The sequence below is a fragment of the Echeneis naucrates genome, chromosome 15, assembly GCF_900963305.1.
Source record: "Echeneis naucrates chromosome 15, fEcheNa1.1, whole genome shotgun sequence".
Taxonomy (NCBI): domain Eukaryota; kingdom Metazoa; phylum Chordata; class Actinopteri; order Carangiformes; family Echeneidae; genus Echeneis; species Echeneis naucrates.
This window is the reverse complement of record NC_042525.1, coordinates 14,094,708-14,112,155: the sequence shown is the minus strand read 5'-3', so window position 1 is coordinate 14,112,155 and position 17,448 is coordinate 14,094,708. Positions and strand designations below refer to the sequence as shown.

Here is a 17,448-nt window from a genome sequence, read left to right as displayed (position 1 = left end):
TGTTATAGTTGTTGTTGTCGTTATTTTACACACCACCTGCTAGATCTTTCAGCTGAAACAGGTCCGTTGGCGGAAAGAGAAAGGTCTGTGTGTGTGTGTGTGTGTGTGTGTGTGTGTGTGTGTGTGTGTGTGTGTGTGTGTGTGTGTGGTTTGAGGCAGCAGCATCGGGTGATGTGATACTGGGCTCTGACAATCGCGTCTCTAATGAAGAGGTCCCATGGTGAGGCGATAGGAATCTACCAAGTGGTCAATCTCTGGCCCAACAGTCAATAACGCGTCTCCGTTCACCTGACAACATCTCCAGCACCACAACAAATCAAAAGGCTGTGATTCAGTCAGTCTGGAGAGCAGGGAGCTTTCCTTTTCAACAAGTATCGCATCACTTTCTGCTCGGTGATTCACAAAACTTCTGAAAATCACTATTCTCACTCGTTCTTCTTTATTTCTCCTAATTATCATCATGATGTTGAGATGATATGCCACCCCCCCCCCCCCCCCCCAGCTCTTTGCGACCCTGATCTTCCTCCACTGCTGCCCTAAATCAGAAGACTAGATACAAAGATAATGTTTTCTCTCACCGGTGTGCTGGTTGATGCCGTTTCTCCTCCGTGCTGCTGCCCTGCAGACTGTCCTCCTCTGCTCTCAGTCCAACACACGCACTCTTCATGTCCCCACTGGACTCACACCTTCGGATTTTTCGCCATTCTGTGCGCTCCTGCAGTCCGCGCCTCACCCCTCACTTTCATACTTATCGTCAGATTTATTGTCACTTGAGCGAGAACAATAAACCTTTTGATGGGAACGTGATAATCAATTGCAGAGCAGCAGCATACAGAAAGTGAATATTTTTTCTTAATTCGGGTTTTATTTTTCTTATTTTTATTAGTTTCTGAAGTTAATTTAAATGTCACCAGACGAACTTCAAGCCTCTTTATGAATATTATAATCTACAGTTTATAGACACTACAAAGCACGCAAATATATATATATAAAAAATGTTATCTCAATATAGCTGCCTGGACTTTTCGATTTGAAAGAGTTCTTTTTTTATATGTATTTAGTATATTAAAGTATCTGACACGAGAATGTTATATCCAATATGCCGATATGGGCACTCCAATTAAAAAAAATACAATTTGTACAATTTAAAATAAGGACAGGTAAAATGGATCAAAAACAATATTTTGTGTATATGCTTTGTACTGTTTGCTTCATAGCCTCAATGAGTGGCTCGTGCGTTTTTGCGGGCTTTTCAGAAAATGCTGCATCACTTGTCTTGTGTGAAATGACGGACGCGCGTATCCAAACTAACTTTAATGTGGAAATCTTGATTGATATGTGAGAGCAGCCAAGGGCCATGAAGACGAAGTGCAGCAGGCTCAGTGCGCTCTGGCGCCATCCTTTCCCCAGCTGTTGGATCAGCGCTCCGGCTCCACAAGCTCCCCCCCCCCCCCCCCCCCCCCCCCCCCCCCCCCCCCCTCCAGCTCTGCGCTCTTTGGCTGCCCGAGGTGTCTGTCAGCGTGACGGCAAAAGAAGAAAAAACAGTTTAAGAAGAAAAATCTGAGCAATATTTCTATTGGTAGGCGGGTTGCTCGTGTGGGGAACAATCGGGTTGACTTTGCCAGGGAGCCACCTCAAAGCGTATCAGGTTACTTTGAGTGACAGCGTAACCATGGCAAATAATTTGACTAAGGCTATTGTCTTATCCTCACCATCCCCGGGTCAAATAACCGACCAATCAGAGTTCATATAATCACTTGTCTTGCCAGCTTAGAATAATATTATTAAAACGAGCCAGCGAGCCCGGTCTGCGGGAGTAGGTTATGTTGAAACGGCATAGAAAAGGTGGAGGAGGACGGTGGAAGGAGTAGCAACTTTCTCTCTTTCTCACCAACTTTATGAGGAGTTGTTGTCTGCGGTTCTGCTCGGCTGAATGGCTGACTGACTTTATTCCTCAGTACGCACTTGGATACTACCTGCCCGTCAGTTTAAGTTTTGGGGGACCTTTTTCTTTTTGTCGCTTTATGGACTTAATGCGTTTCGAATTAATGTAAGACTGTGAGAGGAGAGACGTGGAAGTAAGGCACAATATAATCTGTATTGGTTTACGTTGTCGCCATGTCCATGCTTCCGACGTTTGGTTTTACGCAGGAACAAGTGGCATGTGTTTGCGAAGTCCTCCAACAAGGGGGAAACATCGAGCGGCTGGGGCGCTTCCTCTGGTCCCTGCCGGCGTGCGAGCACCTCCACAAAAACGAGAGCGTCCTCAAAGCGAAAGCCGTGGTCGCCTTCCACCGGGGGAACTTCCGAGAGCTCTACAAGATCCTGGAGAGCCACCAGTTCTCGCCCCATAACCACCCGAAGCTGCAGCAGCTGTGGCTCAAAGCGCACTACATAGAGGCGGAGAAGCTGAGAGGCCGCCCGCTCGGCGCCGTGGGGAAGTACCGCGTCCGGAGAAAGTTCCCCCTGCCCCGCTCCATCTGGGACGGAGAGGAGACCAGCTACTGCTTCAAGGAGAAGAGCCGGAGCGTGCTGAGAGAGTGGTACACCCACAACCCCTATCCGTCTCCGCGGGAGAAAAGAGAGCTGGCCGAGGCCACGGGACTCACCACCACGCAGGTCAGCAACTGGTTCAAAAACCGACGGCAGAGAGACCGAGCTGCGGAGGCAAAGGAAAGGTAAGAGAAACTTTTCTCACCGCGGTTCATTTTGTGTTACTCATCACACCGAGGCCAAATAGGCAGACGTCCTAATACTGCTGAGTCACAATCATCACTTGTTACACCGAGCGCCAGTGCCAAATAATATCTGGCATTTTATTTCTTTGACACGAATATATTTTCACTTTCTAACAAATGGCCCCTGTCCCGGTTTATCCAGGCATCTGCGTGTATTTGTGCCATATTATGTTAGAAGCAGCCACTTTCTCAGACTTGAAACTTTACTTCACTTGTGATAGTTGTGCAGGCCGTGTGTAAAAGTTGAAATGCAGAAAATTAAAGGCGTGTTGTCAGGTAAATTACAAGGATATAAAGCTGCGTTTACCCCCACTTTTATGTTTTAGTAATCACACAGATTATAACATCAAATTTGACTTTCACGTTCAGATCAAACAAGACTGTGACCCTCCAAAATACTTGAGTGAGTAGAAAAGTTGGGAAATATCCCAGAACTCGTCGAAACGTTATTTTGGCGATGCCAAGGCTTATTGACGCTCTTCTGTCCTCCATATCAGCACGGCTGACATTTCGTTTCAAAGTTTGGAGATCGCACAGGCAGGCGTGCAGAGAGGTCTGGGAGACGTGCTTCAGTCAGGTGTTCGCTGGGTTGGTGTCTTCTTTCACCCTCTGGCCACTAATTCGGGCTGAAAGCTCCACGTAAATCATGTCCTCCCACTGAGAAAAACCTTACTCACCACTGCAAACACATCCACCAGGCCGTGCTCAACATGCACACGTTTAACAATAATTATTGCTGTCATTTATTCAAGCTGACGGGGCTAAAGTCTTTCTCTCGGTTTGACTAATTCGCCATAAACACAAATGATAAATGCAACTTCGCCAGACTAATGATTATGGAGTGATTTTCAGTCACAGCTCAACATCACGGCCATTTACTGTGAGCTGCCGTGGTCAGCTGAGCGATTGCCTCTAATTATTTCAGGGACTTCCTAGTAGTTTGCACCTTACCACATGTGCTCATGGATGCATTAATAAATCATTAGACTGAGCGCTTATACTTTAATGAGCCTTATTGTGGCCATTGTAAATATGGTGCTACCCAGTCTAATTAAAATCCCAGTCCGGTAACATGGACGACAGTTTTTGTCATGTGAGGTGTGTGTAGGCCTCGGCGTACAGTTTTGATTTTACTTTAAAATAATTTTTAGCCTTTAAACACTTAAATAATAACTATTATTAGTAGTAGTAGTATTTTCTTATTTACGTATATGTTGCAGTTGATATTCAGAATAATCTCTCGGTGGCTGCTGGTTTCAAAAAGCGGCACAACTTGATTCCATTTCTCACACAGTCTCCTGAAGGTGTGTGTGTATGTGTGTGTGTGTGTGTGTGTGAGAGAGAGTTTTTCTGCACTTTGACCAGACTAACGTGTGATTGTGTTTTCTGTTCTCAGAGAAAACAACGAGAACTCCAACAGCAATAGTCACAACCCATTGACTTCTTCCATGAATGGAAATAAAACTCTATTGGGGAGCTCGGATGATGATAAAACACCGTCGGGGACACCGGATCATACGTCCCCGAGCCCGGCTCTGCTCCTCGGCTCTAACAGTGGTTTACCGTCCCTGCACGGCCTGGCGCCCCCGCCGGGACCCAGCGCCATCCCGGTACCGAGCGGTGCAGACTCGGTGCACCATCACCACTCTTTGCACCACGACACCATACTGAACCCTATGTCTTCTAATCTAGTGGACCTTGGCTCTTAAAAAAACCCGGAGTCTTAGGGAGCTAGAGAGCACCGTTTTTATTTTTATGTTTTTGGGGAGAAGTAATTTTCATGGTGGCTTCAGACGAGCTTTGAGCACTTGCGGAAAGGTGCGAGGCAGACAGACTGGAGGACTGCGAACACAGCCACCGTATCAAATCATTTAGTCTCATTTTCAGCCTGTAAAGTCTTTTTAAGCGAGTGGGAGAAGGCTACCGGTGGGCGAAGCACCTCCGATTATCCCCAAATAAAACTTGTTTCAAGGATTTTCTAGAAGCAAGTGTCAAAGCAGAGCACTTAAGACATTTTAAAATAGACCAACTTAAAACAGTCGCCATTTTTACACCCTATTGGCTTTTTTTTTCTGTTAAATTCTCTAATATCCACTTAAGGACAATCTTACTGATCGACGAGTAGATTTTATATGACACGACTTGTTAAAGCGGATCCTTTTTGCAGTGGTGGTGCAGGATGAAGGTGAGGAGGATCAAGGTGGTGTGGGGGGAGAAAAAATGGAGAAAGGAAGGAAGGACGAAAGAAAGAAGAAGCAAAAAAAAAAAAAAGTATTTTACCGGAATGTAATAACGTAACATGTTATATTGTTGAAAACAATAACAATAAAATGTCTTAATTCTTGTTACAATTACCGTTGTTATTTTAGGGATTTAGATGTATCAGCAGGCTCTAAAGGCACCGAGTTAAAGGTACCCCACTGCCTTTTTGTTTACATAAGGTTTTCCAAGAGAGCCATAAGAAGTTCACTTAATATTATTACTATAAATTTTTTATGGGGTGGGGGGGTAATGGGGTATGATATACTCAAGTGTCTTATAAGAGCCATGATAAGATACAATATCTTAATCTCTTGATATTATAATTATTATTATTATTATTTGAATTTTCATTTGGATAGAGACTGCATGTAAACTTTGCGATAAATGATGAAACATAAAACGATTCACCTATAGTTTCATATACCCTTTACAATAAAAGAAAAAGAATTACATGGATTAAAATCGAGGATTTCTTTGATTTCTGGCATCTTTGGTCCATATCTCCTGCTAGTTGCCTACTTGTCTATAATGAAACCATTGAAAATGGGTGACATTATAAAAACTAATTAAACCAAAGTTAATATTCCCCGATCACAGGGTGTTACCGGATAATGTGGGTCTTTTTCAAGAGCATGCCTTTGCATTTTTAGATGAGGGGTTTTCAAATGATAATGTCTGATTTTTCTTCCGATTGCGGAAAATGCACATATATTATCAACTCAAACTATATTTCTGAGCTGTGGAGAAACTGCAGGTATTTCCTCTGATTTATGAAGGCGCACAGAAGCAACAGTCCCTCCATAACGTCAGGGAAATGAAAGATCTGATAATATTACAAAAAATGTCCGGCCCTTAGCCTTTGACCCATATGCTGGCTGTAAGAAAGGGGATATTGTGCTGTATGTGTGGGCAGTCTGCCGGCGTGCATGGGTCGATATCCCGGGATTATCCACCATCTAATCATAAATGCTGTGAGGGAAATCCTTAAGGTGGATAACTATCTGTTTCTCCCCGCTCCCAAAGCCATTTCCAGGCCTGTGGAAATATGAGAAAAGAGAAAGAAAATTGGCAGTCAGCAGTAATGGGTTATTGAATGTGTGTGTGTGTGTGTGTGTGTGTGTGTGTGTGTGTGTGTGTGTGTGTGTGTGTGTGTGTGTGTGTGTGGTGGTGGGGGGGTATTTTAGTATCAGTAAACAGGTCTATTAGAGGAGACAGATTTAAATACAAGTTGAGTCAGTGCGTTTTTCCTTCTTCCTTTATTATTTTAATGACGATCACTGACTTAAAGGTCAAAGTTCACCAAAGTCACGGTGTTAAAATGACAAAATGACAGAGAGGGTGTGTGTATTTGGGGGGGGGGGGGGGGGGGGGTATCGACACTCGGCAGCACTTTGTAAAAACAACAGCAGTCAAGGGGCCGTTACTGGCAGAAGTGGGCGCGCTTTTTCAACCGGGAACATTGACTTTCCAGTGATGACACCTTATCTCTGCGGGGCTCAACAGAACAAAAGTACCGTAGTGTTTGGCGAAGAGCAAGAAAAGGGGAAAAATAAAAACACGGAAATGGAAACGGGCGTTGAAAGAAGACACTTTGTTTGAACAGCCGTGTAACCCCCCCAACTCCCCCCCCCCCCGCCCCCCCAGACACACACACACAGCCGCCCCTCCTATTTCAGGGAATTAGCAAATGTTAATAATTATAAACAATTGACAGTGGTGATGTCTTTATGAGATGTCTCACTCCAGCAGAGTGAAGTACGGATGTAGTTTAGTTTTAAAACGCCCCTAACGGAACATCAAGGCGGATAAATGCACTTTAATGGGAGGCCAAATATGAAATATGCGCATAAAGAGCGTGTGATCTGTCTCCCACCTGACTGTGAAGGCAAAGCATCAGTCGCACCTTGTTGTTTGTCGGCTGCAGCTCCTGGACTGTATGAAGGTCAATGACATACGCAGCTCAAAGTCCCAGCTTTCTAATTAATGAGGACTTTGGTGCATATGGGTTTACTCAAAACAAGCCTGTAACAGCGGCCTGTGAGGAGACATAACACGGAATAGTTGGTCTCTCACCAAACCAGCTCTGTAACCCCACAAAGAGCTGTGATTTTCGTCTCCTCGTACTTTCACCCACTCTTGTTTCCCATAAGATTTGAAATGGGAACTTGAACTAGTGCACCATGTGTGCCCAAGCAGGGGAGGAGCGGCTGGCTCTTTTTTTTTTTTTTTTTTTTGGGGGGGGGGGGGGAGTGTGTGGGCAAACAATATTAGGAAAATCCCCCCAGTGTTGAAGAAAAGACCTGATCCACCGAGTCAGACCAACAGGAATAAAGCCCGTGAGTGAAAGCAACAGAGCAGAAAGGAAAAACTGTTGGACAGGTGTGAACTCGTCACGTTTCCTTCCCTTTAATCCATCTTTAGGCAATTTATTCCCCTGTCAATTCACATTGAATGGATAGATATTAAACGCCAAGTGTTGAAGCATACAATCTTGTAGAGCAGGAGCTGGTCCCACTTTGCCTCAGGACTAAAGTGATGAAGCAATCAGAGGAGAATGTGGAGTTTTGGCTTTGTAAAGATCACATCTATTCACTTTTACGGATTATCAAGTAAACTGTTTGTAAGAGCTGTTCTGACCTGAGAAGCTGTGTTTGCTCCACGACTGACTCTTCATTTTTGTACTAATTACATCACCCAATCGTTAGTATTTCCAATAAACCTTTTACACATTTTACTGCGCTATTTTATTTGCACGAAGAAATCAAACATAATTTTTTCTTTTTCATTAAAAAATTCTTCTTTTTTTTTAGTTGTTAAAACGGCAGTAAAGAATGTCCCATAATCTTCGTGTGAGGACAGGCAGGTGAAATTTAGTGTTTAGTAAGTTGTCCAGAGACAATTTAATCCAGCTGCCCGACGCTTCTTTTCCTTGTTAGCAAAACGATTTGTGAATATGCTTAGGCAATATTTTTCATATTTTTTTATTTTTTTATTTTTTTATTTGCTTTTGGTCAATTAACCCAAAAAAAAAAGAAGTAGTAAAGAAAAAAACTGGAAGGACATTGCAGCCACATGAAAATATTGAGTTGATTTTAATTGAAATTTGTTTGCACTTTGAACTTCGTTAATTGAATTTGAATACGAGCAGAATTTGCTCTTAAAGAAAGATAAATTCGGTAAAATCCGTTGTTAAGGTTTTTACAGTTTCTGCCAATATTACTGCACAAAGGTGGAGACTGGGATATCTACCTGCTCCTTGTTTTGGACAGTAAGAGGAGAGAGGATGGGACAGCGGCCTGGTCATTTAAAACCTAAGATTAGATTGGGGGCTGATTTAAAAATTGTGTGAACATGGGTGTGAATCTCTGCTTCACTTTCACAAAGGGAATATGAGACACAGTAGATAATCATGACTGATCCCATTGAGGAGTGGACCATCATTAACTAAAACTCTTTCTTGTCCAATATGCAACTAAAATAGCTAGAGAGAACAAGAAAATAAAAGCAACAATAATAATAAATAAATAATTATACAAAGATGTCACCCAGCAGCACGATATAATCAGTGTTAGGTTCTTTTCACATGGGAGGCTTTTTGTGAAGACACGTTAACACTGTCGGCTGAAGCAGTTATAGCTCAAACAGTATTGGTCCCAGTGTCAAAATTCACTTTTCACTTAGACCCCAATCAAGAAGGTCAGAGGTCAGACATTTGTAGCAGCAACCTCTGAAAAATGGAAGGGATTGATTCTTTTTGCTCAAGGAAAAAGATCAGAGTGTTGAAGTCAGGACCTGCAGGTCATTTTCAGGATTGGCTCACAGACATGATTGCTGTTATTATCCATAACTGTCAAAACTATGCAGTACACAGCAAACATATACTAGAAAAAATATGTATGTGTGAACAGTTAGTGATTCACACAACCTGTTGCTGAAAGCAGCTCGTGGCTGCGAGTAAGACAGCTGGGATGAACATCACTGATGTCCTGTGACAGTTTAGCGGAAAGTGACTCAGCTGGCAAGGGAAGGATATGAACTGGTAGCACAATCACAATCCTTAAATGCTCACTTTTCACTTTTCACCAGACAAATAAATAAATAAATAAATAATAAAATGTTTGAGTACCTATTACTTAATTTATTTTAGTTTTCAATGGAAGCATTTCGCATTATAAATAAATAGAAAATTAGTATGTGCAATACAGAAGATCAAATTACTGAGTCTGTACAATGACTCTGGTCAACAGTCTGAGTGAGCAGAACAAAGTTCTTTGGCTGTAGGTTACGGCAGACTTCATAAACCCAGATGAAACTATCATATGGAATGAAAATAACATATTTGATACTGAAATTCCTCCTTCATAATGTAAAAGCCATGACTGGATAATGTAAGAGCTGCAATAGCACAGCCAGGAAGAAAAAGAAGGAAAATCTGAAAAGTGAACCATTTAGTCTAAACGGTAAAATACCAAAATATACAACATTTATTTTGTAACATTAAATATTGGCATCAATGTGATAAAATATGTGAATTACACTATTTATCAAAATAATCTTAAGGCCTTATGGAGGTTTATGTATAAACAAAAAGCCTCCAAGTATGTGGGAAAGTGCCTGCTGAGCCAGGTGGGGTTTGGGTTGGATCTAAATAAAACATGGATTCACATACAACTGAAACACTTCCTGGTATTGGCAGACACTGACAGGAGTACAGGGCCAGTGTTTACAGACATATATGAATAGGTAAAATATTGCAGATGTCCAAGCCAGAAACCACAAAGAACACCCAGAAAGACAAAAGAATCAAATCAGAGCTCATCAGTACTACGATAATTGTTTGCTCGTCATAAATCTTCATTCGAAGAGCCTCACCCAAAAACAGCACCGTATTTGAGGGGAAGCTCAGACACAAGCTGACCTCTGAGGAAAATATAAACTTTGAAGCCAAAACCAATCCAAGCACCAAAATTTATAGCTCAAGCTGTCTCAGGTCTGCCAGGTGAACATTTAGGACATTTGTTGGGAACTTACAATTGTTCCCAAAGTGACACTCAGTTAATGCATTAACCAATGCTATAACAAAATAATACATATCCATGTTTTCTGGTGTTCAACTTAAAAAAAAAAAAACACAAAAACAAAACTGTTGATATATTCAATAATGCTCAGCTGAGACAATCTAAATCATTTTCAGTAAATTATGAGTAAAAAAAAATAAATGCAATTTTTCTAGTTCAAAATTACACACTTGTTCTTAAGAATATTTAATTGGTCTGTGACTGGGGTATATCACAAACTATAAATACTGTAATACTAATACTGCAAACAGAAAGCAGTTGTTGACAAAATGATCGATGTGCCGTTGGAAATGGTCCAAACATTTTGCTTTCAAAACACGAGCATGTCTGACATGTAAAGCCTCTTCTTTTGGTTTCTATTGAATTTTATGGCACTTGGAGGTCAAACACAGTGGTATGTTTATTGATGAGCACGTTGATTTCAGCCTTTCCTCGGCCATTATGCATTTTTGGGTGTATCAGGTGTGTCCCATAAAACAGGATAAAACAGCAGGGGGCCTTGGGGAGTGGGGAGGGAGTCTTGGGAGGGCGGGCTGGAGGTGCTTGGTGTAGAGTTACAGTCAAAAAAAAAAAGAGGGAGAGAGAGAGAGATGGCCAGGGGAGTACGAGCATTAATGCACTCCCCGTGTTCTGGACGCATATGGTTACAAAACACACACTCTCACACACACACATGAGCGCACTGTGGGTGCCCTTTGCTCGAGTTAAAGGTCACTTGGCTGACCAAATCCTGAGACTGGGGGAGACATACCAACAAGTGAGGAGTTGGGTTAGAGTGAAACATTTAACTTCTTTGGCTTCAGATAGACACATTTAATGTAGAATTAGATTTCAGATTTTAGATTTAGATTAATAAAGGATTGAGATTACACTTTACGTCAATGGTACAAAGATATAAGTGTTTATGAACAATTCTAAAATTCTCATTAGAAGACAGTTTTATGGATTTATTTTATTATATTTTCACTTCATGCAATATCTGTTTATATATCAGCTTTGAGTGGTCATAAATACCCAGGAGGAATTAGAGCCTTTGACAAATACAATAATTAACACCTAGTTTTCTTACAAGTAAACAGAGGGATTTAATGTTAAAAAAAAAAAAGAAAAAGTGAAAGCTCCATTGATTTTTAGGAGCCTCCTGTGTGCATTTGTATATGTTTCAGCAAGTGTTGGTGTAAAAGGTGACAGGACTGTATTTTGTGAGTGTGAGTGTGAGTGTGAGTGTGAGTGTGAGTGTGTGTGTGTGTGTGTGTGAGTGTGTGTGTGTGAGTGTGAGTGTGAGTGTGTGTGTGTGTGTGTGTGTGTGGTTGGGGTGGTGGGCTCATCTGGGCTTTTTCCCCTACTGTAAATTCCTCGATGGGAGAGAGACATGGGCTTTTCTGATCGCATTAGGTTCACTCCGATGGCTTTTCCAGCTATTGTCACTTGACACCGTTCCATTAAATCTGTCCACCGTAAAGATTAACTACACCGTTCTTTATGCTTTCACTGGGTGTTCACGCTGAATGCCAAAGGGCAGGTTAAATCATGAACAAGATTTTTAGTGTGCTGTATTTTACGTTCAGCCGATCTAGACTTTTTCTTGATGTTATATCATCTAGCAGTGCAGAGTGACACCCAGATAAATTATTTTAAAACTGGTCCATTCATCAGGTTAGCTGCCATTTCATTGCAGTTAGCAGAATATGATATTACAGTAACATATACATCTGAAAATGTGCAAGTCATTCTTAACTTTTGGTTTGTTTATTTGGTAGTTTGCTTATCAGCGCCGACCTTCAAGGGCACCAATCATTTGATCTCTGTTTTGGTTTAATGTATTAAATTATATAATATTTAATAGCAGAAGTGAGAATGATCAAAGAGTTACTGATGTTATCAGTAAACAACGCTGCAGTTAATGGTAGTTAACTCTATTAACTCCTGCAAAATTTTCAATGGTTAGGCTGAAGAACACATCTTATTTCTTTGTTGCTCATCAGTTGCTGATGCGCACTTTGTTTCATCTGTCATAGGTAAAGGTGTGGTAGTGGGGAGGTGTCCAAGGACTTTCCTGGGAGCTGGTCCAAAGACATCAACAGATGACAAATTGCACATGCTGCCAGATTGAATTAGACTCACTTGAAGAGTTTTTTTGTCTTTTTTTCTTAAAGACAAACGAAATACATTTATGCCCTAGGCAGTTCCATTCTCATACAAAAAAAAAAAGTGAGGGCTGGCCTCCTGACGCTGCATAAACTCTGAACATAGATGGCACAGATTACATATATTTTAGTTATAAGTGTGGCTCTTCTGTCGCATTCAGGCTCATGCTATAACACAAGCTGCATCTTATTTTGTGATTTGCAATTTGGTTTTTGCATTGTAAAGTATTGTAAAGTTCTTTCTCTAAACGGTGTCCATATCTGTGAAAAAGGAGTAACACTAAAATGATGACAGTTAAGGAACGCATTCCCATCTGCTCAAACTCCTCTCTAATTTCGATTAAATATACACTACCAGTCAAACGTTTAGACACTTTCCTGTTCATTTGAATGAGAAAGTGTGTCCAAATTTTTGACTGGTAGTGTGCATCAGTGTTGATGGTCCACACCAGACCTGTCTATCTTACTGTGTACAGTGAATGTTTAAATGTTTCCAGTTAAACAAACTAACGGGTTCAACCTGCCAGACCGCTGACTCAGCAGTGTGTGTATCTGAAGATGTGTTTGTGTGCGTGTGTCTGAAAATTGCCATTCGTAGATTAAAACTTTTAATACCCAGTGAGGAAGGCAATAAAAGTGTGGTCAGTCAGTCGGAAGCAAAAATGACATGTTTTTCACACCCTTATCACTCTTCATCTCGTAAAAGTCATCCAAAAAAAAAAAAACTGAAGCAAAGAGAGCGACAACTTTGTGGGTTGTGGCAACTTATGTGTGCTCCCTGCACTTGGGATGGGATTTTTTTGTAATCAGCAAAGGTAGGAGAAAGAAAAGGTGAGTATCAATGAATATGTCTGCTCGATAAACATGAACTGTTTTATTTGATCCTATGACAACAATAAACACCAAGTGGCCTGGGTCGTAGATGCCCATGAAACCCTGCCTCTCCCCGCACATACTGCACAGACGCACACTGCCACATTGTGTTCACTCCACTTAGTGTGGTGAAGATTTGTTTAAAGAGTAACAAAACCTCAGAGTAGATGTGATGAAAGTTAAGTATTTGGTTTTCTCCATAATTTATTGGAAGGCAGCAGAGCTCTGAGTGGAAAAGGACTGGCAAGCCCTTTTTTTTTTAGCCAAACACTGCTTTCCCCTAGTGAGGTGTAAGTGCAACTGCAGGTATGTCAAGAAAAGAATTAGGTTGGACTCTGATAACACAGTGGAAGACAAAAGGTGGAACAATAGCACCACGTGGGGTTGAAATAGAAAGGTAATTTATTAATAGGTAAAAATTAGATAGTGTTGATGTAAAACACATATTCATAGATTTACACAGAGCAAACTAATTACATTTATAAAGTCATTCTTCTGCCGTTTTAACAGGAATAAAACAAATAACCACAAGTTTAAAACATGATTAATAAAACAACATGTAATAAAACAGTTATTGCACAATATTGCATTCTCTGTTATGGCACAGTGACCATGGTAACAATATTATAAATTGAAATGACACATCAAACGGCTTCACAACTACCACTTTTGTATTTTGTAAAGGGGGCACTATAGTTGCCGTTGCTTCACACAGCAGATAGGTAATGTCGTAGTTATTGAAAGTTTGCTCCAAAGGCAAGGTGACAGAAAACGATAACAGAGAGATTATTAATGGTGGATGTGATGTCAGTACAGTTGTCATATATGTCTTTCAACTCTTCTTGCCCAGCTTGAGATTTATACTTGAATTAAGTCACCATAAAAAAATGTTTTTTAAAAAGTGACAGCTCCATCTTTCTCTCAGCCCTTCCATCTGTTTCTCGTCCCTCCCTCTCCCTCCTCTCTTCTTCTTCCTCCTGATAACTTACACTAGACTGGTTTCTAAGCTGTGGACTCTTCTCGTTCTTTTGTTTTTCCCCCCTCACCCACAGCACTGGCAGCTGCTTGAGGTCGCTCTTGCTTGTTTGCGATTCACTTGCTGCTTGATTAGCTTTTCCACTGCACTTCAAATTCTCCTGGGTTTCAGCCAAAGCAATTTTGTGGTGAGAAATGCAGAAAACATGCCACGGGTATAATTTCACGACACAATGAGAGGTAGGCATAGAGGGGGATTGTGTCAGTGACCTTAAAGCTTGTGTATACACCATTTGTAATTTGCTATACACTTGACTTGACATGTACTTGTGTAACTACTGGAATGGATCTGGAAGCTGAGTGCCATCAGCAGTTTGTGCAGACAGCAGGAAAGGCTGACGGTGAATGTATTAAGACATCCATTTTTGCATGTTGGGCATTTTTAATGAGAAGTGTGTCAAATGCTGTTTCTTTTACAATGTTTGTCTGCATTTTAGGTTCTTTGTGACTCTCATCATGAATTAAGCCACATTTTCAACCTTGAGCTCATGATGACCCCTTGTGGTCTTTTCAAGTAAAACATTTCTTTTGATTATTGCACAATCAAACAGATCATAGATCAAAACAATTCCAGGCTTTGAAAGAATTAAAAAAAAAAAAAATAAATAAATATATATATATATATATATATATATATTTATTTATATATATATTTGAACAGTTGTAATTATATTGAACATTTTCAATTGGTCTATTTGTTCTATGGCAATTGGATCACATGGTAAAGACCAAATGCTGACTATATTTATTTCAAGTTATTTGACAACTCTTTGTGCTCTTCCCCCTTACATTTAACCATTTTTTAACAGATATGGCCACAATCTGCCTTTGAGCAAGGCACCCTCATCAGCCCCACCCTATTAGTGGTGATAGTAATGCAAGGAGAGAGAACTATATTACAGTTGTTGCACAGAGAAGCGGGTGAAGTTCAGATGTAATTATGTAAAATTTTTAATTATAAATGAAGCTTCATTTAATGTCCACTAAGAAAAAAAGTGGCATTTTACTCCATCATCTAACACAATGTCAGTGACAGCCACACCCTTTGACTGTAAATTGTACAGTCACAGGTTGAATAACAGGAAACACTGTAAAACTTTCACACATTTGATTGCTGTGTGTGAAAGTGAAAATTTTTGTGAGCTATCTTCGGTCAAACATCAGGTTAAAAGTAACGAATTAGTTCCATCTAAAAGAATAGTGACATTCCAGTAAAAGCTGCTTTTTCCAGGATGATGTGAGTTTTTAAAGATCACTAGGTGGCAGTGCAACATAATGAGACATCTGAATACGGTGCAAGGACAGATTCACAAAGATCATGTGCAAGTGGATCTTGCTGTGTGTATATTTGGACTCATGCATGTTTGTTGTGGTGCTCTGCATGCATGAGACATTTGAAATGAATGAGCGAGGAAGTGATATCTTAATCTCAGAACAAACACTATCCTGCATCTCACTCATCTCTCCTCCTCTGGGCTTTGTAGGCCACCAGTATGCTGCAGAGGATTACATCAGGGAAATCAAAAGAGTGCACATTTGCACATTGCCCACTGACATAGTCACACCACGAACAGACACCACTGAGTTAAGCCAATTGACCATTTACACTGCTCTCAACCTCTCCCTCTGCCCTCTCTCAATCCCCCCCCCCCAACTGCTTGCATTTAATTTTGATTGCATGAGTGTGTTGTTTGTTTTTGTGTGTGTGTGTGTGTGTGTGTGTGTGTGTGTGTGTGTGTGTGTGTGTGCGTGCGTGTGTAGCAGCGAGAAAAGGAGATTTTGACAAAAAGCCAGAGATTTGATGTTGGAATAACACAGCAGCATGCTAATGAAAGTCAAATTTATTAATTTATTTTTATTTATTTATTTTATTTATTTTTTATTTTTTTCAGTTTTCGTATTATATGTGTTTATAACATTGCCATGTGTTTTGGAATTTGGATTAATTTATTTTCAGCATTTGACATATATCGTGAAAAATCTTGGCTGAAAATGAATCACGTGGAATGTTGATATTCTCCGTACTTTAAACTTGCAGCATTGCCAGTGTACGCTCTAATCTTTCCTTTTAGCCTGCTGATGTGCCTGTGCAATTGTGTTAATGCTACCTGAGTGAATCACCTCTCTGAGTGGCTCCACATTCTCGGGCTGAATAAAAACGTCTAAACTTCAGTAACGATGTAAACCTGTGAGGGATATTTGCTGTTTTGACCTGTGACTGCTCTTCTTTCGTCTACCTTCCCAGTCATACATCTGGTCTCTGAACGCTGAACACTCGGCCCGGGTTCTCTCCCCTCGCCTGGCTCCTATGGGATATCTGCAGCTGCTACTGCTTGCTGAGCTGGGCTGAGTGAAGGAAGTGTGGAGGACAAGGCCGGGGCATTCTTCAATAATGTATATGTTTTGGAGGCCACCTCGGGACAGGGGCCATTTTTAAAGAGATGCTTTAAAGATGCTCCACAATGGACTCATATACATTAAAAATAGAAAAAGTGGTTGGACAAAACAGCCAGCCTCAGCTGAAGGCCTCTGGAGCCCTGAGACAGTTATTAACTAGCAAGGTACATCTTACATGAACCTCTCAAGTAGCTGCTCTTGTGGACAAAAGGGCGGATTTGAAACAAGAATTTCATTAAACTTTCTTTAATTTTCCCAGATGGTTAATCTCCATCCAGGAGCAGCCACGACAAGCAAAAGCTCTCTGTTGGATGAAAGCAGCTGAATACACGAGGAGGACAGTGGACAGTGGACATTCAGGATGAGTAGACTGTCGTTTGGCTTCTCCAGGTGTGTTCTTCAAATGCTACCACAAGGTACACCATGTTGTTTGCTGATTTCATTATTTATTCATCTCCCAATTAATACTCTATGGGCCCCTTGACTTATACTTATCCAATCATTTTGTCCCAAAGTGAAGCTGTCTCAGTAAGCAAGTCCATGAATGTTGGATGTATCTTCTGAGCTGGTGGGACAGCAAATCGACTCTAGTGAACCCAGATAATGGTTGCTTATACACTCATATAAACCTGAAATCGGGCTGTGAGTGGATACAAAATGGGGAAATGAAAAAGTTATTGCGTATGGCATGTTCTAACATGCAAGCATACCCTTTGCCCAAAGCATTTAGTTAATAGTGGATGCTGTAAGCATTTTACCGCCCATTTACAGTGAAACTGTCTCTGTTGCATGCCCCCCCCCCTCGCCCCTGCTCTTCACAATAGAGCAGTAAACTCTAAAAGGCCGTGCGCCAGTGGACACCATTATGCCCCCACCCCTCCTCACAGCCTCCACCATATTTCTCTCTCTCACACACGC

The 17,448-nt window shown here is 41.1% G+C and overlaps 1 protein-coding gene across 1 annotated transcript; it reads left to right on the top strand.

Moving 5' to 3' along the window:
- Positions 1-1,659: 1,659 nt before the first annotated feature.
- On the top strand, positions 1,660-5,215 carry six2a (SIX homeobox 2a). Its single transcript, XM_029521228.1, has 2 exons — positions 1,660-2,678; positions 4,135-5,215. Exons 1-2 carry the CDS (start codon positions 2,119-2,121, stop codon positions 4,445-4,447), a joined length of 873 nt encoding a protein of 290 aa, XP_029377088.1. The 5' UTR covers positions 1,660-2,118; the 3' UTR covers positions 4,448-5,215.
- The last annotated feature ends 12,233 nt before the right edge of the window (positions 5,216-17,448 follow it).

What these genes read in the sequence shown, in the direction of transcription:
- six2a (XM_029521228.1), top strand. Translation starts at nt 2,119, where the DNA reads ATGTCCATGCTTCCGACGTTTGGTTTTACGCAGGAACAAGTGGCATGT. An exon ending in GCTGCGGAGGCAAAGGAAAG is followed by an intron (nt 2,679 to 4,134) that starts GTAAGAGAAACT and finishes TTCTGTTCTCAG; the next exon opens with AGAAAACAACGAGAACTCCA.